The 27,257-nt window shown below is 31.3% G+C and overlaps 1 protein-coding gene across 1 annotated transcript in view; it reads left to right on the top strand.

The window, feature by feature from the left end:
- LOC129801825 (cAMP-dependent protein kinase catalytic subunit 3) overlaps positions 1-27,257 on the top strand; it is a 31,907-nt gene that overhangs the window by 1,558 nt on the left and 3,092 nt on the right. Inside the window, exons 2-5 of the mRNA XM_055847178.1 lie at positions 15,894-16,062; positions 16,161-16,270; positions 18,518-18,763; positions 24,036-24,295. Coding sequence (XP_055703153.1) covers positions 15,894-16,062; positions 16,161-16,270; positions 18,518-18,763; positions 24,036-24,295 — 785 coding nt within the window. The remainder of the gene's footprint in view (positions 1-15,893; positions 16,063-16,160; positions 16,271-18,517; positions 18,764-24,035; positions 24,296-27,257) is intronic.

Genomic DNA, 27,257 nt, shown 5'->3' with positions numbered 1-27,257 from the left:
AAATCAATTTTATCGCGAAACATCATTCACTGACCTATCCTCGTCTATTTAAGAATACCATAAAATGTTCTTTGAGTGTTTATTCTCCTCTGACTTTCTCTCCCTCTGTCTCTAACTTAAATTAATAAACACAGGATTTTGGAATAAATATTTGTGTGGGAGTCTGCAGCAAAGAAAAAATTGTAGAGAATTACTGATTCTAAAATACAATGAGTCAGTCTTCCATGCTTCTTCCATTTCTTTAAATTAAAAACCAATACGATTTTGTTTGTGTTTTTTTTCTAAAAAAAAAACTCTAAAATTATGTTATAGAAATTTTAATTATAATTTTATTATATATGCTATATCTGCTCAAGTTCACAGAGTGTCCGAATTTACAAACATCTCTTTGTCTTGCAATTAAAATAAACCGGTTCATAAATAATTTCAATACAATAACTTACCGGAAATGTCTCATAATCGATAAATAGAATTCAAACTTAAACCGGTGCTGACTTAAGAATATTCCAAATACTCCAATAAATTTAATCTTATTTGAAAACATTAGCATTAATCCTCGTCGTGGTGTTTATGCTTTATCGTGAAAAACTCAAATAAAGAAAAATAAGAAGGAACTACAAAATGGCTTATAAAGCAATTTATCCACATAGGAGTTTAGGGTACGTGTGCCAAATTTCGGCATAGTTGCATGCAAGCGCCAAGGTTTCAAGTTTTAAATGCAATATTATTAATTCAAATTGAATATTTTTATTACTTCTTTTTAAGGAGTGTTGCTTGGAGCCTTGTAGACAGTTTATCGTCTTTATTTACTATAAAATCATTCTTATGACCAGCACACAATAACTTTTGTTTGTAAATATGTTTTCAAATTTTCCCATGAAAATGAGCGAGAAGACTAGATCTAGATCTCACTCACTCTCATTGAAATGTCAAAAATATGTTTACTAAACAAAAGTTATTGTGCGTTGGGCATTATGCTCAACACACAATAATTTTTGTTTTGTAAACATGTTTTTTTTTATATTTCAGTGAGAGTGAGTGAGATCTAGATCTAGTCATTTCGCTCACTCTTATAGGAAATTTTGAAAACATATTTATAAACAAAAATTATTGTGCGCTGGGCATTAATACATTTTAAAATAAATAAAAATGTTGACATAGTTTTGGTGCCTTATTTCGGCCACCTTCATTCTCATAGTGCTTTACCTATCGGGTATTCTTCAAATGTCTTTTTACATCATCTTGTTTGTGGAATCTGCATTTTTGTTATTCTTTTTGCATTGTATAATCTCTAGAGTATGTAAAAACCAAAAATTCATGAAAATTCAAGGAACAAAAAATATGGCCGGAATTGCAAGCTGGCCGGAATTGGCACACTTACCCTATATATATATATATTTTTTTTTTAGGAAAATGTTCATGTCGACTTTGTGATGACTGAATTATTTTTTTTCTATCAATGAGATGATAGTCGGCTTATATGGCAAGAAAACTTCAATTTCACATATTTTAGATTCTTTAATAGCACAGTAGACAAACGATGATACAATAGCAGGAGTTAAAGATCGCTGTAATACCTTAATACATATTTAAATTCAGGAATTTCCCTTTTCCTTGACATTCGATATAGATTTGGAAAATCTAAATTCTAAATTTTACCATAAAAACTTTGTAATTTTTCACATAAATTTGACAAATAATGCGCAGTGATGTCATAAGACGCAGTGGTGTCTAAAGGCTATAAACACATTTTCCGGAATGAAGTGCTTTATCATCTAAGACTAAGCTCACCCCTCTTACAATTAGGTTACAAGATCTCTGAGAAATGCGAAATATTTTTCATTATAAATTCGTTCGTCTGCCAGATATTTTTTTGGAATAATCTCTAAAGTCAAGCTGAAACTACACTGTTAATATATTTTTTTTTTTCATAAAATACCTAGCTTTTTGTTTATTATTTTCAGTCTTTTGACCCATATAAAATTTAAACTGGGTTTGGTAATATTAATACAAATTGCAATACAATAAAAATTTTCTTCAAAACTACATGCAATTAGGGTAAATGTCATAATTCAAAACCATTTCCAGACGCTTTAACTTTTACAGAAGATTCAACACTTTAGGTTCATATTTTTTTCTGAAGAGAATTACATAAATTTGTTTTTACATTATTACATAAATTACACAAAAATCCTTGACTCTTCTAGAATGTTACCGTTTAGTGAAAATCCTTTAGATATAATTTGAAAACTTTTTAAATACATGAAAAATACGCGAGCGTAAAATGCTTCTATTGGAAACCAATTAATCCAAATGGAGACAAGGGAAAGTTTCTAATTGGAGACAAACAGTGTAAGTGAAACCGCGACGAAAGGCTTCCAAAACCTTGTTGAGTGCTCTTGAGTGCAGGATTTGTTCTTATTCCTGGTCTTTTCTCCTTTCCCATCTAAAACAATTTCCGGGGTTTTCTATTAAAGCATTTGCAGACACTTCAGAAAAACCCTTTTTGTTCACGAAATAGGTAATTATTTCATTTGAAAGCTTCACGTACGGTTAACAATAAAGATTAGCACTTAATTTAACTAAAATTAGCCAGAAACTTGACGTAAATATTAAACAAAACGAATAAAAAACAGTCACCTTATTATGGTTTTCATTGGAAAGCATGGTCGATCGATGAAAAATTCGATGATGAAAAGGTACACTTTTAATTTTTCTGAGAAAATAACAAATTAAAATTTGTGAATATGAATGGATTTTCGCTTTATTTGGAGCAAAATTAACTAAATAATTAAATTGTGATATAGAAAACATATAATTATAATAATTTAGTACTGTATTTATCATGAAAACAGTGACGTTTCCATTTGGAGTAACGAAAAATTTCCATTTGGAGCAGGTTTTGAATTAGCTTAATTTACCCTACAATCATAATTCAGGTTCAACATCGTGATAAGAACTAATTAAGAAATTTCGAAAGTTTTGAATAATTTTCCCAAAAATTGTATAGTATACAAGGTGGATAAATCATTGGAAAATTCTATTGAGCAGTTTTAAGTGAGAGTTTTTAAAAAACTTTCATTCAAAACAGTCGAGGGCAGGAAACTCCTTGAGATACTCAACACGATTAGATGGAAATAGAATATTTTCAGATCTGCTATGTTCAGTATCAATCATCGTCAGCAAGAGTCCAATCCTATTGTCACAGAATTAGTGTTGGGGAGGCGCATTCAATTTCAACTAGAACTCTGTTTATTTTTACAGCAAATCTCATATGGTGTGAGAATGTTTGACGCTTTCTTAATTTCTATCTCACGCAGACATTGCTTATTCTTTTAGCTATGAAATGTAATCCTATTGTCCAACTTTTCAATTTTCATGTCTACTCTCAAGCTTTTAGAAAGAAAATTTATGTTCGCGATTTAGTTAAATGGTAAGTTTTTACATTATATTAAAATGAAAAAACAAGAAGTGTCATGGGTAAAGTCAAAAACACGACAAATTCGAGTAAATGTAGAATTTTTTTGTTGAACAAAAACTAAATCATTTGGAAAATAACACGAAACACACCCCATACCTAATTTTATTTTTCTTGTTCTATTTTGAAAAACAAATCTATATTTTCCATTTCAACTCGCGCGTCATCGCTTTGCATTAAGTCACGGGCGGAAACAAGATAAATTAGTGAAAAATTCAAACCGACATTCGACAAAATTGAATTGGAAAAAAGACATCAACAACCTCCATTTTAACATATTTTGACGCAGATTTTCTTTTTTTTTCTCGAAAACCAAAATTCTTCCAATCACGAGTCAATTGAATCACGATCGCAAATAACTTATACTAAAAAAGGATATTCTTGAAGATGGTCAACAATCTTCCTCTCTGAATCTTTCGTCAATTTGAAACTAATTGCAAGTTCAACAATTTGTCTTCGTCATGGATTGATGAAGACATAGTGTCACTAAAAGTTATTTCATCCGTAAAATATTTATAGAAAATCGCACGAGAATATGTTGAGTTCTTCTTGAGAGGCTTTTTCCGTACAAAGAAATGTGATGTACGACGGTTTATTATTGGATATTTTACAGATTACACCAGGTGATTTTCATCTTTCCTAGTGAAAATGAAGAACCAGGGAAAAAATATTTGGAAGATGAACTCTTTTGATTTTCATTGAATGGAATAATCCATTTAGAAGATATATCACTTGTGCGTGCGAATTGAACGTGTTGACTAAAAATACACAGTGAGATAATCTTTAGGGGCTTGAATATGAAAGTCTGTGCAACAAATCCAATGAAATTGTCTTCAAATAAATAAAAAAACAAGCATGTGTTGTTCTTTTTGTTACAAGAATTTTCGACTAAGGGCCACTTCTAGAAAGATAACAATTTTTTATATAATGCAAAAGATTGTTAAATATTTGATGCTTATGTTAAATTGTAGAATGTGGAGAATGTGTTACCCATCATAACTATTAAATACACAGCTTTGGTTAAAACCTAATAAACTAAATCGTCTAATTGACTTCTCAACACAAACTCAACAAATTCATTAGATTGTTCATACAGACAAAATATTTAGAATTGTTGTGTTATTTTTTTTTATAAGTATAGGAATTATTTATTGATTATAATTAGAGCAAACGCTTTCTATATAAATTAACCAGACGTCTCTGGCAAATCACCAAGTAACTATTAATCGCCATTTTCCCGATTGTGTTTAGTTATTCTATTAGAAATGATTCTGAAGATATTTTCTACGCAAACAAATCACAAATTATAGACATTATGTGGACAACATTCCATAAATTAATTAATTTCCACGACAAATTAATGGAGTCGATTTTTTTTAACTGTGTTATCACACTTGCACATTCAAATTTTAATATGATTCACATTAATTGTCGCTGGTGACAGTCCAAATGTGTAATTTGTGTATTTGAATCATTTTATGTTCAAAATTTGATCTATTTGTTGATAAAAAGGTAGACTTGGCCCGCAAAATTTGATATAAATTGATTTATAGCATTAATGCGAAAAATTAATGCGATTTTCTCTTTAATTTTTTAATGTGAAAAATATTTATGCTTTAGGTAAATTTAAACTTATTTTTGCAGGCCAAGTCCACTTCTTTATCAATAAATAGAAAAACCCCAAATATTAAGTGACTCAAAGACACAAATAACATATTTGGACGCTCACAAGCGACAATTAATGTGAATCACATTAAAATTTTAATGTGCAAGTGTGATAACATCTTCATCATACATGTTCAACCATAAAGTAATTTGTCTGACATCTCAAGAAAGGATTTTAATAAACATCATCATCCTTCTTTACTTTTTATTAGTTATATAAATGAGTTAATTACCCAACTAAAGAATACAGGTTTGTCTCATAATAAAATATGAGTTTATGGTAATAGTTTTCTTACACAATTCAATAACGTCTACATCAATTTGATGTGGGTGACATTTCTTAATTATGTTGCATATTTACGTATTATAAAATTATTCTTTATAATACCTAACAGGGAGATGGAGATTATCACTTGTCTGTCAAGCAATATTAATAGTGGATCTATAAATAAGCTTAGCATCTTTTATCTCATCGGCATAATAATTATAAGCAATTTATTTGAGCACAAGAAATTCATTCTGACAAGCTAACAATTGCGTCTAAAGAGAATTTTGCTACAAACAATTTATTTACAATCAAAAGATAAGTCAGCTTCACGATACTTTGCATAATTCTCTACACTTGTAAATATATAAAGTTTTTTTTTATATTTAATCACTAAGCACGTGTTATTTTGAGGCTGATACAAGAATTAATAGAAAACAGACAATATACTAGATTTATACTAAAATGTGCTTTGAATTTTCTTTTACATATCTCCCATACAATAATTTTCTCTAACGATATCAAAAAGAAAAGTCGTGTGATTCAATATGATTTGCTGTGAGCAAAATGTCATGAAATTCTCAAGTAAATAAACACGACATGATTGTGAATATATAGAAATGGGTCAAGATTTGAGATTAATAAATCTCATCTTCATGTTAATCCCATGAAGATGAAAAGCATTACCCTTTTCTTTTTACGTACATCTTCGTCAGAGATAATCTAAATATAAGCCACTGTACTGAGGGACCCAAGGGTAATAACAACAAAAAAATTTAAAAAAATCGTTTATAGTCAGCGAGAACCACGCGATTCCTGGCGCTATACATTAACTGATTAATTTTAAGAGAATGACGCAAATTATTATCATTCCTAATGCATTTTTTGTGGGATGTTCAAATAAAAAAAAAACTTAAAACACTGATTATGATGGTTTTATTTATTGAGTTTAATATAATTCGTAATCATTCCACATTCACATAATATTTTACAGTGCGGAAAACGTTGGAGGCTCGTCCGTAACTGATTGAATTACACTATCAATAATTGGCAGAATTTATGATGGATTCGTTCTTGAAGAGGCAGTTTACAGCGATAAAAACATTGGCATGTGCCTCAAAAGTCAATACATTGTTTTTTTAACCCATTGACACTCCACTTTTGTTGACCCCCTTTCCTCTTGTATTTATCTGCAAATGTGCGAAAATTCACATATTGGGCGATAAAAAAAAAAACAAGTCTAAATTTTTAACGAAAAGTCTCTAACATTTTGAAAGAAAGACTGTTTTTTTTTTCATAAATAAATAATATAATATTGTTTTATACTTTCGAAATGAGATTTATTTTAATCATTTTCTTCCCTAGTAACAGACTTGATATAAAAAAAAGTAATACCCTCAATCTCCAGCGACAAGACTTTATGTACATAAAAAGGTCAAACGTCAAGTAATATTTAACAAATCAATTTTCATGAGCATCCATTTCACTTTTATGATGTCTTTCAATTAAGAATATAATGAGTATTATATGGAATTTTCGCGGAATAAGCATATTACTTTCATAAGTCTTGACTTTTTAAGCAACACATTTTTTTTTGTAAATGTGAATCATATCACAATGCAACTAAATTTAATACACTATAGGGGAGACTGGGGCAAAAAGTCACAAAACGGATATTTTATTTTTTTACAAGCTACTCGAGCGCTTCAGAAATTTCTAATTAGTGCAGTCTTATAGGAAATTTACTGCTCTACAACTTTGTGAAAGTCATTTTTCTCAATTGTGTAAAATGGTCTTCAGACTAGAGGTTTAGCCCAGTTCACGAAAGTCTCAAAATCCTTAATAGCGTGCAATTTAATTTCTTTTTGAGAGCCTAATAGGTTATTTATGATTAATAATTCAATCCTAAGTTAAATTTTCCCAAAAAATCATGATTGATAAGAAATTACAGCAGTTAAGCCATTTGGCTAAGTCTTAGGTCTGAAGCCGGTATAAGGCAATACATTTATCGAGCTGTTTTCTAAAAGTTAATTTTGTGAACATTCTCGAAAATGCTGGGGCAAATAGTACCAGTAGGGGAATTCTTTAATTTTCGTGGCATTGCCACGCGTGAGTTCGAAACCTGACAATGCCATGCGAGCTTTTTTTGTCATATCATATGAGTTCGAAAATGCAATTCATTGAATTTTTAATGAAATCCTTTTACTTAATGATTTTATGAAAATACAGGACGTCTTGGATGATTTGTTTAACAAAATTCATTGTCATTTGAATTGCCAGAAATCTCAAATATGTGACTTCTGACAATGCCACGTGAGCTGAAATGGCAATGTCACGGCTACAGAATCGCATTTTCGAAAAAGCTCTCCTAAGATTCGAACTCAATGTGTCATATGGCATTGCCAGAGCGTTACAGAATTCCTCTTCAGGTATGGGATATTATCATATTTTGATTTGCTTTATTATGGGCTTTCGTAAATTTGAAAAAATACCGAGAGGATATATTTTTATAGAAAATTTATTCCTCTACACCTTTTTAAAACACAGTTCTCTCTATCTGAACGAGAAAAATGCTTTTCAAGCTATTTTAGAAAAAACACACAAAAGACTGCTAATCGTTTGACCAATGCAAACTAAAAGTGGCGAGACATGGAAATGACGTTTCTTCTCGCCGACGTTACTTTTTGCTCTACCTTTTGTTACTTTTTACCCCAAGTGGCCATTTTTAATAAAAGGATTTCTGGATAAAAGAATCTTTGTAAAAATCTAAAATAGATAGTGGTTTTGTATTCGAAGAGTCCAAATCATTTAGGTATTATTTACCAGTGCATCAATTTTGGAAAATAAGTAGGTGAAAATTGATATCTGCTGTAAGGAAAACATTTTAAAAATAGGGCTAAAAATTTCAATTTTTTTTATTTTCTGAAATCCTTGTTCGAATTCTAAGAAACTTACGACTTTGAAGAAGGTCTATGGAGGCCATCTATGGAAAAAGTTTTAAGTCGCTATCTCTTTTATCTTGGATGATATTGAATTTTCAAATTTTCAATTTGTGACTTTTTGCCCCAGTCTCCCCTATGTATATTTTTCTTTTCTTATCGAGAGCGTTTTGATTTGAGATCGAACCCGGGATCTCTGACTTACAAAGCTAGCCCCTCTAATTGACATATTCATTTATCAATCTTATTAAAAATAGGTTTTGTAAGTTTGCGAACCGTTTATAGACAAATTTCACACAGATTTGGATAATTTTGAAGATAATTTGAGTTGGTTGTGAAATTTCATTTTCATTTAACAAAATGTCAAATATAGATAATGAAGTCGATGATCCCTTTTGTAAAGCAACCGACATCGCAAAAATTTGGATTAAAATCACGTATAAAGCCATGTGTGGTTTTGATATTGCATGTTTTATTTTTATCATGCTGAACAAGATTATTTACCTGATATGAAAACGTCTCGAACAAATTGTGAAAAGACAATGCAAATAAACAAGTTGGTGGAAATATTATTGAAATAGGCTAAAACTGACAATATTTTTAGTAAACATTTAATCAAATATAGCCATTAAATATTTGTCCAATTTTACTTTTAAGTCAATATTTACACGAAAAGATTAACACTTTTAGAGAACATAAATTTGAGAATGTGCACAGCATAAGTCTACTTATATGAATATTTCTAAAAGATTATTTTGTGAAGTAATTTCCCATAGAATGTGCTTCTACATTGCAATGTTATTCAGAATTTTCAACAATAATTTAGATATAATGTATTTCAACAACAAAATTCACAAAGTGTCTTTTTGTAAATCATATTGACATCTTGCTAAATAGATGATTAAAAAGGATTCTTCTTTAATATTTTCCGACAAAAGACAACACACAAGAATTACAAGCGTCATGCTTAAGAAAAAAATCGTCTCTGTAGGAGGTGATAATGGGTTTTGGCGATTTATTGCTGGCTAACAAAAACCTCACGCAGTTTTTGCTTCATCCACATCTCAAACATTATTATTTGAAGTTTAATACCTCTGTGAGAGACCATCTGGATGTAATACTGTACTGAGTCTTGACGAGGTTTGGAAACTTTTTTTATTTATCGTCTTGTTAGTTCGTGTCTTAAAAACCCAATAAACACTTCCATTTGTTTCTAGCCAAGAGAACCAAAATTGTTGCGTCAATTGAATGCTTAGCACGACCTAGCAGTCGTTCCACTTTCCTTCTGATTCTGGATTTTAAGAAGAAAATAAGGAGCCGAAATATATAGTGTGATTAGTGCATTTAATTTCAAAGCTTCAGACTGACCCAATTAATTCTCAATGACCATGCGTATCTCAATAACCCAGATCTGATTAGGCACAAATCCATTGTAATTAATTAAATATTGGTTTGATTTTATTTCTAAAAGTCTGAGAAATTTATTTTCAACATTGTTTATACTATTAGGGGCGTGATAGAGTGTGATGCAAATAAACAGCTATTTCCATCATATTTATTATTTTTAGGAATAATCGTTGTGAGAACTTAAAGACATTCTATACCGGAAAAAAGATAAAGAACGATATCAATCTAAAATTATTGATATAGAAGAATTAAAATATTTAATTTAACTACATATTAATGTGTAGTAAATAATTTTATGAGCTGTAACTTTTCAAGTAAGGTTCATATTCCCATTTTTAGAAACATGGGATAAAATAGGTATGAAAATCAAGACAATGTAATTCATTATCGTTTTGAAAAGACGATAATCTATTTACGTGATCAATAATAACAAATATGATTAAATTGTAACTCGTTCATTTATGCAGATTTTCTATAGAATAGAAATTAATTGAATTTATGTTATGTAATTACTGCAGAATGCCTAATTGTTCTGGAACATTACTGAGTTGTGACAACAGCTTTACGTCAAAACAATTAATAATAATCTATAATTTATACGTAGTTGAAAAAGAAAAGGAATGAGTTGCAAACTTTCTGCGTATTAAAACCGTTGGACGACTCATGGGAAGTTATAGTGAACTTGCGGATCGCTGCTAGTGACGTATTTGTTGTTCTGAATGATTTACTTGTGCTTCAGCTCGAGTTCATTTGATGGATTCTGTGTTTTTCCGAGAAAATCTTCAGAGATAATGAGAAAATACACACGGCTCTGTGACCTGATTTGATAGTAAAAAACCACGAAAATAAAACAATTTTAGCAAGTCTTTTTGTGCAAAAAAAATAACTGAGAAATAAGAGAAATAGAGTGAACTTGAGATTTAACATATATAGCGGAAGTTACATTAGCAAAGTTATCTCTTGGTGATAAGTGATACTTATACAAGTTAATCCCGGCCGTATTAGGTAGGTCTCCTCAATTAATACAAAAAAAAATTGAGGAAAATTTCTTATCAGACAGTTTAAAATAAGAGTTAAAAATCGCAAAAAGGCACCAAAGTCAAAGTCCATTTGATTTTTCTTTATTTAGGAAAAGAAAAATACAGAGTTGTTTCGTCTTACAGTATCAATTAGATAATATGAAATTCAGGAACAGGTAAATGTATCTGAAGGATCTGAAGTCTGAAGTCAAATACTATTAATCATATTAGAATTTTATCTATATCTCTTCTTTATGTAATATTATTTATGTCTATTGAGCAGATTGATGTTTCCATTAGAATGATTTTAACATCAACTACCCACATCTATATTCATCATTAGAAACATGTGAATATTTGAAATATTTATAATCGTAGTAATAAGTCAGTAAAAAACGACGAACGTCTTAAAAGTCTTAAAATTGATAAGATTTGAAAAATAATAACTTTTCAATTACCGTCGTTACGGGTGACTTTGCACGTTTTTTCGCTGTTTTTTTTCAACTTTACCCTTTAAAAGTGAATAGTTAAAGTGAAAGTAGGAGGGTGAATGGGTAAAATTATTTGTATTCAGTTGTTAATGAATGGATTTTATGCCACTAGCATTAATTTTATAAAATTTTACTAAGGGTAAGTGTGCCAAATTCCGGCCAGCTAGCAATTCCGGCCACCTTTTTTGTTCCTCGAATTTCCATGAATTTTTAGTTTTTGGATACTCTTGAGATTGTACAATGCAAAAAATAACAAAAAATGTCGCTTCGACGAGCAAGATGATCTGAAAAAGACATTGAAAGAATTCTGGAAGGGCAAGGAACTATGAGAATGAAGGTGGCCGAAATAGGCCACCAATGCTATGTCTATATTTTTATTCATTTTAAAATGTATTGAGAATGATTTTAGAGAAAACAAAAATGATAAACTTTCTGCAAGGTTCCAAGCAACACTCCTTATAAAAGAATAACAAAAATATTCAATTTATATTAAAAATATTACAGTAGAGTCTCTCAAATCTGAATCTCTCAAATTCGAACGACGTTTGGATTCAAAATGTCAATTGTGAGGTTATGTTATAAGGTCCGTATTCTAGGTGAATGAAAATTATATTTATGTGCTTTTTCCTGAATGTTTACATACATTATAGTCGTGTAAAATGAAAAGGAAGTATTCATTCATTTTCAACCGCTTATCCCTATTGGGGTCGCGGGCCCATGACATCCAATCTAGCAGCCCACGCCTGTCGGTCCTCCGCCACTTCAGGAAGATGTTCGGGTTCGATCCCGAGGCGTTCCAAGGCAAGATTCTGAATTTGATTCAGCCACCTTGTCCTAGGTCTGCCTCGAGGCCGAGGTCTCCTCACAATGGCTTGCATAGCTTTTCTGGGGAATCTTTCTTCATTCATGCGTTGAACATGTCCATACCATCGAAGTTGTGATCTCTCAACCCGAAGAAGCAGCTCCTCGATTCTTAGTTCCTCACGAACGGCCACATTCCTCACTCGATCTCTACGAGTGATTCCCTTTACCGCTCGAAGGTACCTCATCTCGGCAGCTTGTACTCGCGATCTTACCCTTTCGGTCATTAGGAAGTATGTTACCACAAAAACTTGCGAGAAAGTACGAGAATTTGATTCAAAGTACAATTTAATCTCACACAAATATCGTTAGTTTTGAAAAAATCGTTCGAATTTGGGAGGTGAGAAATGTCAAAAATACCCCCCGAGCGTTCGAATTTAGAAGACTCTACTGTACATTTCAAACTTGAGACTTTGTCGCTTGCATGCAACTATGCCGAAATTTGGCACACTTACCCTATGTGAAAAAAAATCAAGAAAAAAGGCTTGCATTTGGGATAAGGTACGGGTGACTTTGTACTTTTTAATAAATACTAAAAAAATCAACAATTTCTGACAATAAACGACAATGAAGATCTTCAGATCTAAGAGTAAGATGCACGAGATCTACAAGATGATGTTGTCGCCATCTTGATTTGACGTTTCTGTCCGCCATTTTGAATAACTGTCAAAACTTAAAACTTGTCCTTTTAGGCTAAAATTTTAATATGTTATAGATAATGTAAATACCTATTCAAAATGTATTTTTGTTTCGACTTAGTTTGAGCAATTACCAAAATACAGAGGCTCAAAGTTTAAAATTTTGAAATATCCATATTTTGGTGATCTTTATTTTCTAATCTTGAATTTTGAGACCTAGACGAAATGCCTCAGTAACCATTAAAAATGGTTTAGGGTTTTATTTTATATATTTATTTACTCTTACATAATTAAAAAAATTAACGAAAAGTGCATTAGTTAATTTTTGTCATCTTTGCAAAAACAGTTTTTCATATTCTCAAATAATATGCTGTTGTAAACAAAAACATTACTTTTCTTTTTATTTGTTTGTTAGGTCTCATCGCCTAACGATAGCGCTGTCTTTTTTGTGATGGTTTCGATAAAAGAAGGTTCTGTGCTCATGAAAATGTCAAAATTTTGAACTTGCAGCCCCTGTATTCAAACAATCGCTTGACGTAGGTCGGATTTTATTCTGAAAAAGCCTTGACATCAGCTAGAATATACAGTAGACTCTCACTCAATCGGCTCTTTCTCAATCGGGCGACAAATTTTGTTGACAATTTTCACGTTTAATTATGAAGCTAATTCGCTCAAATTCGCTGTAATTCTTCCTATTTTATCGTGATTCTTTATAATTGAGCGCTTTTTATAGAATTTACAAAGGCTTTGACGCTCAATTCTATCGCTAAACCGGATGACATTTTGTCCCATATTCCCGATTGAGAGAGAGTCTACTGTACTAAAATTTCAGCTCAGTCGGATAAGATTTTTGTTTTGACAGTTATTCAAAATGGCGATCAGAAACGTCAAATCAAGATAATTCTCACGAGAGAACTCAGTGGATAGAAATAATAAATATGTTTAAAAAAAATGGAAAATTTGATTTAATGACATTTTTCCAATCTATAAGGTGTAGCTAGCAGGTGCATTATTTTTAATCAACTCGCAAACTGAATTTACATGCAAATATGTTGCCTGTAAAGAATCTCAAATACCTTATGTTTGCCTAGGTTAATGACTGGTTTCCAATATAAAGGACCACTTTGATATATGGCAAATCACCTTTTATTTATCATGAGAAAGTACAACCCAATTTTTCTGTGTTGCAAAATATTTCCGTGATAAGGGAATTTATAGATTTAAGCGAATGTATGTCTAGACTCTACTCTTTTTTTTAACTTTAACAGTGGTTCATTAAGTTTTCTTGCCATATAAAAAAAGAGTTCTTTCACACAAAATTAATTTGCGCGATTTTTTGGTGTCAATTAAATGTTTTCAATTACAACGTGATAAAATAAGTTATTTATATTTTGAACCAGGCCTGAGCTAAAAGAAAAGCCGAAGTAAATTTGGTGGTACCTGTTGGCATTTTTCGAAATACCGCGAGAATTCACGTAGGGAAAATGAGAGGTTTTTTAATGTGAAAATTGTTTAATTTCTTAGAGTTAAGTCATTTTCACAAGAAAATCATTTTAATAATTTAGTTGAATAGAATTATTTGAGTTAATTGTGAATAATTGTAGATATTACAACAAAAACATTGAGATGAAATTTTGAGCTGGAAGACTCATATTCTTTTGAGTTGTCTCAAAATTCAGGATAGGTTTGAGAAAAACCCTTTTGTACAACACTATTTGAATTAATAAGGAATGCAAAAGTGCATATCACAAGAAGGGACACGATCTGCTAATAAGGATAAAATAGAGAAGAAAATATTTTGTCGCATTTCAGAGTTTTTTTTTGCAACCTCAGCGCCGCCAGACGTTTCTCAAGTGAATTATTTGTGTCTCTATCTCTTTCTCGAGTTCAATTGCGCGCGATTTAGGAAGCTTTTGTCATTTGAAATGATATTTTCTTTAAATTTCTTCATATTTCCGCAAGATTCAAGTAAAAGGATGTGTAGTGAACAACTTTCCGTCTTCCGACAAAGATATCAAGAAGACAATTTCTTCCTATATGAGTTCTTCTTTCTGTTATGTCTTTTTGGCGCAAAAATATTTATCATGGCACCGTGAATGAGCGGGATTATTGTTACCACTATGGCTATCTGTAATTTCCATTAAAATTATCAACACAAAATTTCCGATATTACACGGCTTTTAACGAGCACAGGTCTGCATTTGAACAATGCTCAGGAATGAAATTTAAGTTAAAAACATATACGTGATAAAATCACGATAATTTTTAATATTCTTCTAAAAGTTACCGAAGAGAACAACTGATTCAATTTAAAACTATATTTGGTTTAATTTACATTTTTTTAAAAAATATTTAAAGGTATGAAAGTTAGAGAATAATGCAAATGAAACTATTTATTAGCATTCTTAGAAAGATAGGGATTTGGCTTCTAGAACTTGGCATTAGTGATTGAAAAACATTTTTGGAAGTTGACTAAACTCTTACAAGAGTGACAAGACCAAATGACAGAAACTTTCTGTTATATTTCAAAGTTGTGCTCGCTCTCAAATATAATTTAATGTGGAAAGGCCTGAATGGCGATGTTGCAGAGTGAAATGTATTTTTCCTTTGACATAAAACTCCACATTATCGTGTAGATGAAAAAGAAAATTTTATTGAAATTTATTTTTAAATCTCAAGTGAGTATGTGTGTATGTGTTTCTCTAATGTCCAACTGAGCTAAAGAAAGAAGTGTATTATAATGGTCAATTAAGATGAAGATGGTTAAAAATAGTAATGCCAAAGAATAAAAAAAAATCATAAGACGCCAAACTGTCTTTAGTACGTCTTTTGATATTTTAGGTGAAAAATAGCACCAGATTCTTTTAAGACGATGTTGTGTTTTCGAATTGAGGCAATATTAGCATAGAAAAATTATGATTCACATAGTCTCAATTAACATACTTTGTACTATAAAACCATCATCGCTGCTATACGTTCTTGTTTGTCATCACTTGCCTCTTGCGATGGTGCGATTGAATGTATAGGTCAAGGAAGAGTCTCACCAGTCTCACAAAGTGTCTCATTGCTAAGTGCCCCCATATCAACCCCAGTGAATTAATAATTGAATTATTTTGACTTTTAATTCCAGGCACAGGCACATTTGGACGTGTCTGTCTGTGTCGAGATAAAACGGACAATTCTTACTGTGCCATGAAGATTCTGGCCATGTGTGATGTCATACGGCTGAAGCAAGTGGAACACGTTAAGAATGAAAAGAATATTCTGGCAGAGATCCATCATCCATTTATTGTAAATCTGTAAGCACTGATAATTTTTTCCCAGACTCCTCGGAGGATTGTACAACAAAAAAAAATATTAATTTTTTTTTTAACCATTTCATTTTTGATTTGCCCAGAAAGTGGTACACGAAAGACAACACTAGCCTCTACATGCTTTTTGAATACGTTTGCGGTGGGGAATTGTTCACATACCTGAGGAATGCTGGAAAATTCAACAATTCAACAGGTAAATTTTATATTATTTCTACCTTATCTAATTTATATAAATGTATTTATAATACATATATAAAATATTGGGGCTTTCTTTGAATTGATATTAAATTCCTATTGAAATTCAAAGTTGTACCTCACGCTCAATTGACTTGCAAAGATGATGCGAGCCAAAAAAAGGAAATTCTTCTGAACATTAATCTTTCCGCCATTCAAAGGGAATATGCAAAAGGAAATTTCATTGAAATGTTTTAAATTAATTTTCTGATTCAAAGAAGGAGTTTCTAAATATTACGAAAAATAGGGCACTGATTTTTTTTTCCTTCTAATCAATATTCTCTCATTCTCATGATAGGGTGCTTTAAAAATAATAATATTTGTCGGTTGAAAAGGTACGTGGGAAAAAAGAAAGCAATTTCTTGAATATATCCTTCAATTTCCGGAATTGCTCTCATAATATTCTAGTGTCATGGAAATCCAAAGTGCTAAAATAGGGTAAATAAGTATGAGGTATTTCAAGGATAACATCTCTTTACCTAAGAAATAGATAACCAGCATTTCAGTGATAAAATATGAAAGTTTATAAACGATTTATTATCATGAAAAAGTAGAACAGAGATTTGCGTGGAGCATTCTAAAAATATGTATTCATAGAAGAAAGAAGTCATCTCTGATGTTTTGGTGAGCATAAAGAATTATCAGGGAGAGTGAGAGATATCTTTTTCCTCTCCACATAAGATTTCTTGTATATATAATATTCCAAAATGCCATCCCAAAAACCGCCCACCCACCCAAAAATTTTCAAGAGACAGAAACGATGAGGTAAGAGCGTTATATTTGCCCAAAAAATCATCTCTTGAGCTTAAACATGTTGTGATTCTCTCGTCGTGAAAAAAAATTCTGATTTTTCCGCCCCATAAATAGAAAGTCGGAAGTCCGGAAATCATATTTTATAGCTTACACAAATTTATCTTTGGTTCATTCGTACATTGGTTGTATTCAAGATTTAAGAGTCCGGAAATACGAATGTCACGTATTGAGAGATTTGTTTTAATTGAATCCAATAAATACGTTATATTGATTTTTGTTTTCGAAGATATTAGGGTATTGACATTTTTCACATTTTCCAAAAACATAAATTTTGTAATGAAAACATGAAAGTACTTATATGACTGAAAATATAAACTTTGTATTTTAATAATCAAAAAAAGAAATGGCAAAGCGTCCCAGCTTTGCCGAATGCTCAAGATTACGAGATAGAGCTCACCGTGAATTAATAGCATGGCTTTTAAATGCTTAATGGTCTACTTAGCGATTAAATTGATTCATAAATCACAAAAGCATTTCAAAATCAATTATAGTAAAAAATGATCATTCTAGAATGTTCTAGCATGAGTTACAGTAGACTCTCGCTCAATCGGCTCTTTTTCAATCGGGCGTCAAATTTTGTTGACAATTTTCACGTTTAATTATGAAGGTGATTTGCTCAAATTCGCTGTAGTTCTTCCTATTTTATCGTGATTCTTAATAATTGAGCACTTTTTGTGGAATTTACAAAGGCTTTGACGCCCAAATCTATCGATAAACCGGATGACATTTGGCCCCATATTCCCGATTGAGAGAGAGAGTTTACTGTACAAGCATACGGATTAACAAAAAAAGGTAAATACGAGTCATATTTACGGATATTCAACTGGTTTCAAGATCATTCCAAAAAATCCAAATTTACCCAAATCAGTAAATCCAAATGGTTTGGGAGGGAATGGAAGAAGGTGGGAGGAAAGAGAAAAAAATGTCTGAAGATATTGTTTTTTTTTTTGGGGTCACCGAAAATCGGAACTTAATATATCTTACCGTTTAAGCTCCAGGACGGTGACAAGTTAGAAAAAGAAGACGATTATATAACTGCTTTCTCTTTGAGTTCGAGCAGTTAAAAGTAGCTTTATTTCTATTCCTTCACCTGATTTATGCTATTTTCCTTATTACTTTACAAATACACTCTAACATATTGCGCAGATTGCCCGAAGACGCACCTTACGGTGTTTCAATAGGTAGGTTTTTCCTCTGCAATTGCGAAAGACGCGAAAAACCATCACCCGTAAATCTGTCGATGATGGCAAGAAAATCCCTCCCTAGCGTGTGATGATTCAGACGTCTGAGCAAGACTTTCAAAGAGATCTTCGCCCCATAAACTTTATCTTTCATCGCCCACCCACGAATCATCAACCACACCGCTGATCCTTCTTCTTATATATCTTTCCAGCAAATTTCTATGCCTGCGAAATCGTCATGGCCCTCGAATATTTGCATTCACTTTCCATTGTTTACCGGGACCTGAAACCCGAAAATCTTCTCTTGGACCGCGATGGACATTTGAAAATTACAGATTTTGGATTTGCAAAGAAACTTAAGGATCGTACATGGACATTGTGTGGTACACCTGAATATCTAGCTCCTGAGATTCTTCAATCCAAAGGACACAATAAAGCTGTAGACTGGTGGGCTTTAGGTAAGAATTTAATGATGATATGGAGTTGATTTAATTACATTGCACGAGTAAATGTAAAATAAAATTTTGTATACGAACGACAGAGATTATAAGTCCAAGGGATTGTTTATTTCAAAAATTTACTAAATAATCCTATTTGAAATGGGAATGAAGTACTAATCAAGAAATTACCATTTGGTTAAGTAGTATTCATAATACCATTTGATAAGCAAATTATCTTTGCCACAGTCAAGATATTTAGTTTCTTCACTGAGAGAAAAAAGAGGATGCGATTAACTTTTTTCCTCATAATTTTAACACTTTTTAGGTGTAAAAATATATTAACATTTTTTAATGTTAATTTTACACCTTTATAAGGGTAAAATTAACATGAAAAAGGGTAACTTGAACCCCTAATACACCTAAAAAGCATAATATTTACACCGATTTCGGATCAATACTGCAGGGTAAAATTAACATTTCCGGAATGTTATTTTAACTTTTTCGGATTTCTCTCAGTGTTTGAAAAAATTCCAAAAACAGTGTAATTTACAAAAAAGGGATTAAGTGGACGCTTTCGGCAATCTGAAAATATCTTACAATATCAAGAGGTAATTGAATTATCGATTTAATTTCAAATACTCAGCAATTTATATTATTATGCATTCTTAAGCTAAAATAAATTTGTTGCTCAAAAGAAGTTCGCAAAAGAGTGGAAAAGACACGTTAAATACGTTTGAAATAGGAAGAAATGGAAGGAAATTGATTAAAATAGAAAAAAAACAAGAAATTGCTTTGAAAATAGACTAGGGAAGACTTGGGCAAAATTTGTCAAAACGAAAATTTCAATATTCACTATTTTCTAAAATAAAAGAGACTGAGGCTTGAAATGTTTATTATAATCTATAATAATCTTCATGAAACTTTTTAAACTTACAAAGTTTCTAGGGATTCGAGGAAGAATTATGTAAAATAAAAAATAATGAAATTTTGAGCCCTATTTTTGGAATATTTGGCTTACAGAAAATATCAAATCTGATTAGCTCAATTTAAGCACATTTCTCGTTAAGATAGAGAAAAATTATCTTTGACAAAGTTGTAGAGGAATAAATTTCCTACTCTGTAAAAAATGTTTTGTCAAATTAACGAGACAAGTTTGTAAAAAGGATGTTCTTCCATGCAGAATATGGAAAAGTTTTGTCAAATCGGCGGCCAACTGGATCTTGTTAAAAGTTTGTGAAAAGGGTATTTTTAGATATAAAATGCAAGAAAAAGTTTTGTCAAATTGGTAAATAACATCCTTTTGACAAAATTTCAACAAAATCCATTTGTTCGTTTACCAAAACATTTTTTTTTTTTCAGAGTATAAAAATATGTCTATTTGATATTTTTAACGTTTGCGAGAGTAAAACGTCGCAAATTATCAGAAGACTGACAAAATTTGCCCCAGCTATTTTGAGAATCTCCACAAAATCGACTTTTAGAAAATAATTCGAAAATCACATTTCTTTCGAGATAGAGGAAAATAGTCTTCTGCAATGTTGTAGAGCAGTAAATTTCCTATAAGAATATGCTCATTATAAAACGTTTAAGTTTTCTCAGAGCTCGTGAAAAAATTAAATATGCGTTTTGACAAGTTTCCCCCAGTCGCCCCTACAATAGCATTTTATAGCTAAGCATTATTTTACGAAATTTATAAGTAACTATATTAGTGGTCTTTCTTTAAATGTTAAATCGATTTTTGGAGAGAGTCTTCCTTCAATAAATCAAAGCTTTAAATCAAAATAACATATCTGAACACATCTTAGCGTCAATTAATGTGGATCCGTCATCAAATTTAAATGCAGAATGTGAAAGCAGGGTATTAGGGGGAGGAGGGGATACATTCAATTGTGGGGCAACATTGATACACTGAGAAAAAAGGGGGTGCGACTAACTTTTTTTCATCGTAATTTTAACACTTTCTAGGTGTAAAAATATATTAACATTTTTTAATGTTAGTTTTACACCTTTTTAAGTGTAAAATTAACATGAAAAAGAGTAACTTTAACCCATAATACACCTAAAAAGCATAATATTTACACAGATATCGGATCAATAATGCAGGGTAAAATTAAATTTCCGGAATGTTATTTTAACTTTTTCGGATTTCTCTCAGTGTATTCGGTTTTTCGCATATTTCTAAAAAGAACTGGACCTTAACGTAATGTAATTTAGATTGACAAAACAATCATGGATCTAAATAAAATAAATGTAAGAACCAGATGCCCTAACACGAAATAAAATCTTAAATCAATGTAGCCCCATAGCTCAAAATAGCCAAACCTTCCCCTAATTATTATTAGTCAAAACTTTCAATTGAAATAAATTATGCTAATTTATAAAGTATGAAGTATAGATACTGGAAAATCATGGATCAATCCATAAATTCTTAAACAGTAGGGGAGACTGGGTCAAAAAATTACAAAACGGATATTTTGTTTTTTTACAAGGTACCCGAGCACCTCCAAGATTTCTAATTAGCACAATTTTATAGGAAATTTACCGCTCTACAACTCTGTGAAAGTCATTTTTTTCTATTTTGTAAGGAAATATATTTATCGAGCTGTTTTCTAAAAGGTAATTTTGTGATCATTCTCAAAAATGCTGGGGCGTATAGTATCAGGCATAAGATACTATCACATTTTGATTTGCTTTATTACGGAATTCCGAAAATTTAAGTAAAATACCTAGATTAAATATTTTCATAGGAAATTTATTCTTCTACACCTTTGTAAAACACCGTTTTCTCTATCTGAGCGAGAAAAGCGCATTTTAAGCTATTTTACAAAAAACACACAAAAGACTGCAAATCGTTTGACCAATGCAAACAACAAGCGGCGACACATAGCATTGACGTTTCTTTTCACCGTGGGACATCAGAAATTGTTTCAATTTTGTTACTTTTTGCTCCATACGTTTTGTTACTTTTTACCCCAAGTGGTCGTTTTTAATAAAAGGATTTCTGGAGAAAAGAATCTTTGTAAAATTCTAAAATAGATAGCGGATTCGTATTCAAAGAATATCCAGATAATTTTGGAAATATTCACCAGTGCATCAAATTTAATATAAGTAGGTACACTCAGAAAAATAATCGAGTAAAACTTACTCGAATCGATGTCAAATTAACTCTTTTTCGTTGTGATTTTCGATTAATTATATTTTAGAGTTAATTTTACTTCTGTTTAAATGTAATATTCAGAAAAGTTGTTTCAACTTTTCTGTTCTAAAATTTACATGACAAAAGAGTGTAAATAGCTCTTTTTAAGAGTGAAAATAATTCGTTATAAGGGTTAAAATAACTCGTATTAGAGTTAAACAATTTTTTTTTAGAATAAAAATAACTCTTTTTCAAATCTGAAAATGGAAAGATTTTGCAATTTTATGTTTTTTTTATTATATCATTTCCTTTATTATTTTTTTTTAATCTTAAGTTCCCCATATTCCGAGATATCACATATTATGCACTGCACATGTCTTTATAGAACAATGTTAGGCATATTTCTAGTTGATGTTCCATATGAACTTTGTCACACAAATTTCTTCTTGACTGAAGTATATTGTTAAAACGAAAACACTTAAGCATATACTTCAGTCGAGATGAAATTTTACATCGAAAAAGAGTAATAATTACATCTATATCCGACGAATTAATTCAACTCGCACGTAGAGTTGTTTTAACTTTATTTACTAAAATTTACAACGAAAAAAATTAATATTTACATCGATATTCTTCGAGTTAATTCAACTCGGCCATAGAGTTGTTTCAACTCTACAGATTTTTTCTTAGTGTAATTGATATCTTTTGCACGGAAAATATTTCAAAAATAGGGCTAAAACTTTCGATATTTTTTATTTTCTAAATTCCTTGTTCAAATTCTAACAAACTTACGACATTGAAGAAGACCTATGGAGGCTATCTATGGAAAAAATTTAAGCCGTTATCTTATTTATCTTGGAAGATATTGAATTTTAAAATTTTTGATTTGTGACTTTTTGCCCCAGTCTCCCCTATATTTAGTAAATATACTACTTGCAACATTAGTAAATAACGAAGAAGAGGATTTTTTTATAATGTTTAAATTTAGAATAAGGAAAAATCATTTATAAATAGACAAGGTAAAAAGTTTTTTTTACTAAATATGCTCCAATTTAGTTTACCAAAAATTTTTACACTTTGTAACATGGAAAATTTGCGGTCAAAATAATTACAAATATTTGCATCCTATATCTCATTCTGCAAATATATCACACAACCAGACACAATGATGACATTGCAGAAAATTAACGTTAATGATGGCAAATAAATTTTTGCCCCTTTGTTTGTTTGTGCCAAGTTCGCGAAAATAGCGCTTTCCGCAAGAGAAGAGAGTGTGTATTTCAATCTTCGCAAATCCTGCAACGTTGATATACAAATTTTGAAATTTTTAGCAAGATACTTTGTTTACCGCAAAAAGCAATAAATTTGTAATTTACATTTTTGTGGCATACAAGAGATTTATGGGAATCTTCCTCATCCAGAGTGTGTTATTCTCTTTGGCTCAAAAATTAATTTTTAATAAACAAATTACACAAATGTGTCTTTTAATTATTTAAATGACCACTAAAATTACCCATGTTCTCATCATCTTTTGGCTCATGATGCCAATTTAATGTTTATAACATTTTTCCTGAGCTCAAAATGTGTGTCCAAATAGTTTTAAACAATTCCTCATGCACCAAATGAATACATCATATTTGCAGAAATTTATACAATTGCATTTTAAGGGGCTGACAAATTATTTCTAAAATGTTCTTTTCACAAATTTTATTCAAATAAAAACATTACTACAAAGCGGATAGCAAAGATACACATTTGCAAACCCTTGAAATGAATTTGAATTTACTTTGAGAAATTGCTCAATCTTGCTATATTTAGCTGGCAATATTTTCAATTTAATATCAATAAATCCTGTTCAAGAACATCAAAAATATTAATATCCATTGTACGCGATATTTTCATATGAACTGCGAAAATTGGTGACCCAATTGCATCAAAAACACCACTTACTTTCTTATATCAATTCCCCAAACTCTACAGCTCATAATCCTTTAAGCTTAACGAGCTTAACCGTATTATTTCTACGAAAAGAATCACTGTGTGAGAGTTTTTAGTTAAAGTTCTATGGTGGCATTCTCAATTGTATAGAGGCATAAGATTTTGTGGAGGATTGTGGCAAAAATAGCACTAATGTGTTTAATTATTGCGAAACAGGTGTTCTCATTTATGAGATGCTCGTGGGGTATCCCCCCTTCTACGATGATAATCCTCTGGGGATCTACGAGAAGATTTTGAGCGGAAAAGTAGAATGGCCACGTCAGATGGATGCTGTTGCGAAAGATCTTGTTAAAAAGCTGCTGGTATTGGATCGCACCAAGCGAATAGGAAACATGAAAAATGGTTCAGATGATGTTAAGAGGCATCGATGGTTCAAACACCTCGACTGGACGGATGTATACAATAGAAAATTGAAGGTAAGATCTATCTAATTATTATTGCATAATTTTTTTTCAAATCGGCGACTTTTATAAACCCATAATTTCAGTGCAAATTGTTCTAAAATCAGAAAATGAAATTTTCAACGATTTTTCTTGTGACCTATATAAAATAAAAAGTTAATAATTTTTTTTACTAATGTGTTAATAGAGAATAATTATTGATGATATGGATTTGAACACCTGCTAAGAAAATCCACTAATATATTTACAAAAAAAAAAAAAATATTGCAAGTATAATCTTCAGAAACTATCATGCTTATGACCAGCGCACAATAACTTTTGTTTGTAAACAAGTTTTTAAAATTTCTGTGAGAGTGAGCGAGATGACTAGATCTAGATCTCTCTCATTGAAATGCTAAAAACATGTTTACTAAACAAAAGTTAATGTGCGTTGAGCATTATGACCAGCGCACAATAACTTTTGTTTGTAAACATGTTTTCAAAACTTTTTATAAGAGTGAGCGATATGACTAGATTGAGATCTCACTCACTCCCATTGAAATGAGGCGCTCAGAGCAAAAAAACTCTAAGTCGTATGCATTTCCCTATTAAAATAGCGTTTTTTTGCTCTGAGCTCCTCAATTGATCCTGTGCTAACCTAGACGGTAAGATGCCGCATTGCATCCAAAACTTTGAAGCGCGTTTTCCTCCCTTCTTGTTTTTATAATTTCTTCGCATTGGCAAAAAAATTAAGAAAAAAATTATTAACCGAATAAAACGTATGAAGTCAAAATTTTGTCCCCAAAAATGATTTTTTTTTGAACTTCAAAAAAGTTTTACGATTTCACGATTTTCTTTTGGTTTTTAACTGCTCGAACTCCAAGAGAGAGCAGTTTTAACAATCGTGTTTTTTTAACTTTTCTCCATCCTGGCTGTCAAACGGTAGGAGATATTGATTTCCGGTCCTTGGTGACCCCCCCCCCACACACAAGTCAACATTCTCTATCGAACTAACTTACCCAAATTACCCCCCACCCCTTCTATCCCCTTCAAAAACATGTTTTTTTTTAACTTTGCAAAAAATTGGCCCTGGCGATTTCGTTCATTTTTGGATTTGGAGGTAGTCTAGCTGAACATTTCATCCTTCGACACCTATCACCGGAAAAATCGTCATCTTGAATTATTCAAGCTCAAAGGTCAACCACCCTGGAGGGCCTAATTTCCAACGGATTTGGGCAAATTTGGACTTTTTTGAAAGATCTTTTAATTCTGAACCCAACTGCATCGGTCATAATCGGTGATGGATCGGAAAAGTAACGGTTATAGTTTTATTTTAAAAATACTGTTTTTTGCACTTTTTCAGGCTTTTGACCCATATAAAATTCAAACGGTAAGAGATATCAACTTTCGGTCTTCGATGACCCCTCCTCAAATGACATTATCTCGAACCTAACCTCTTTAGTTTTTCCCTCTCCCATTTCGTGCGTTCCCTAACCCGCAAAAATAGGTCAAAAATGAGGTTTTTGCAACTTTGAAAAAATTGGCCCTAGCGATTTCGTTCATTTTTGTAAATGTTTTGGAGGAAGTCCAGCTGAACATTTCGTCTTTAGACACCTATCACCGGAAAAATCGCCATCTTGAATTATTCAAGGTCAAAAGCCTAATTTTCATCCGATTTGGTCAATAAATTTATTAAAAGATTAATGATTTTTTTGAAACCCTCTTCATGAACAATTTTTCAACTTCAAGATGGTTTTTTGGTGATTTATAGACAAATTAAATACGACCATAATTTTATATACACCAAAAAAACTTGCAAAAAGGTATAAAAGGCATAAAAGGCATAGTTCTTTCTCGGGAGTTCGAGCAGCTCGCAAAGTCTCGGACGCTTTGCCACCCCTTTTTTTTAGTTTAAATTTGAAATACTCTTATAACATTGAAAATATTTTAGTTGCGTTTTCTCAGACAAGATTTACGAGCTCTAAACTTTCTGTCAATTAGGAAGTTCTGCGACGAGGTGCTTCAGTAAATAAGTCATTACATTTTGTATATCTTTTTTGAAAAAAAAAAACATTTGAGCACTTTAAATATGTATGAACATATACTAAAAATATCAAGAAGATTGGTCGTTTCTTTGTCTTCCAAAAAACAAGAAATTCGAAAGCAGCTCGTTATTAGCCTCCTAATTAAGAAAACCTCCTTAAGGAGTTATGTAGGTCAAGAAGGCAACAAAACAGCATATTTACTCCACATTTTTTTTTTTAACAATTTCAACTATATTTTCTAAAATTTCAATTTTAAAATTTATAAGAATTTGACCACTGAAATTTGATTTTAGGAGACCTATTTGAAAAAACGTACTATTTCCTGTTAGCAGTTGAGTTAAACTAGTGTTTGAACGAAAGATTTTTTGTTTTCTTAATCACAAATCATTTTACAACACGAAACGTGGTTTAAAATATGTCGAAAATAATATTTTTTTTTGTATAAAATGCTCCCAAAAATCCAAATTTCATTTTTTTTTTAAATTCTTTCGTTCAAGGACTAGTTTAACTTATCTGCTAACAGGAAATTTATGGTTTTTAGATTTCAAATGATTTAACTCTGAGATATCTTATTCACCGTTAAGTAATTTTTTTCCAAGACAATAAAAATAAAAATATTATTCATTCATTCAATTTTTTTCCAAAAAGGTCTCCGAATTCATGTCTCCATAGCAGAATTTTTAAATAAAAAATTTCAGAAAATATAATTAAAATGCTGTACTTTTTATATGCCTAAGAGCTTGAATTAAATTATTTTTTATTAGGCTGTTTTTATTGTCTTTTTGACCTACGTAACACGTCAACGGGTCAAATAGACCGGTGGCAGCCAAAATCCCGAAAGCCAAAATCCCGAAAGCCAAAATCCTGAACGCCAAAATCCCGAAAGCCAATATCCCGAAAGCCAAAATCCCGAAAAGGCCAAAATCCCGAAAGTCAAAATCCCGAAAGCCAAA

Source organism: Phlebotomus papatasi, chromosome 2, assembly GCF_024763615.1.
Source record: "Phlebotomus papatasi isolate M1 chromosome 2, Ppap_2.1, whole genome shotgun sequence".
NCBI lineage: Eukaryota > Metazoa > Arthropoda > Insecta > Diptera > Psychodidae > Phlebotomus > Phlebotomus papatasi.
Note: the sequence above shows the minus strand (reverse complement) of the source record. Positions and strands in the feature narration are given on the sequence as shown.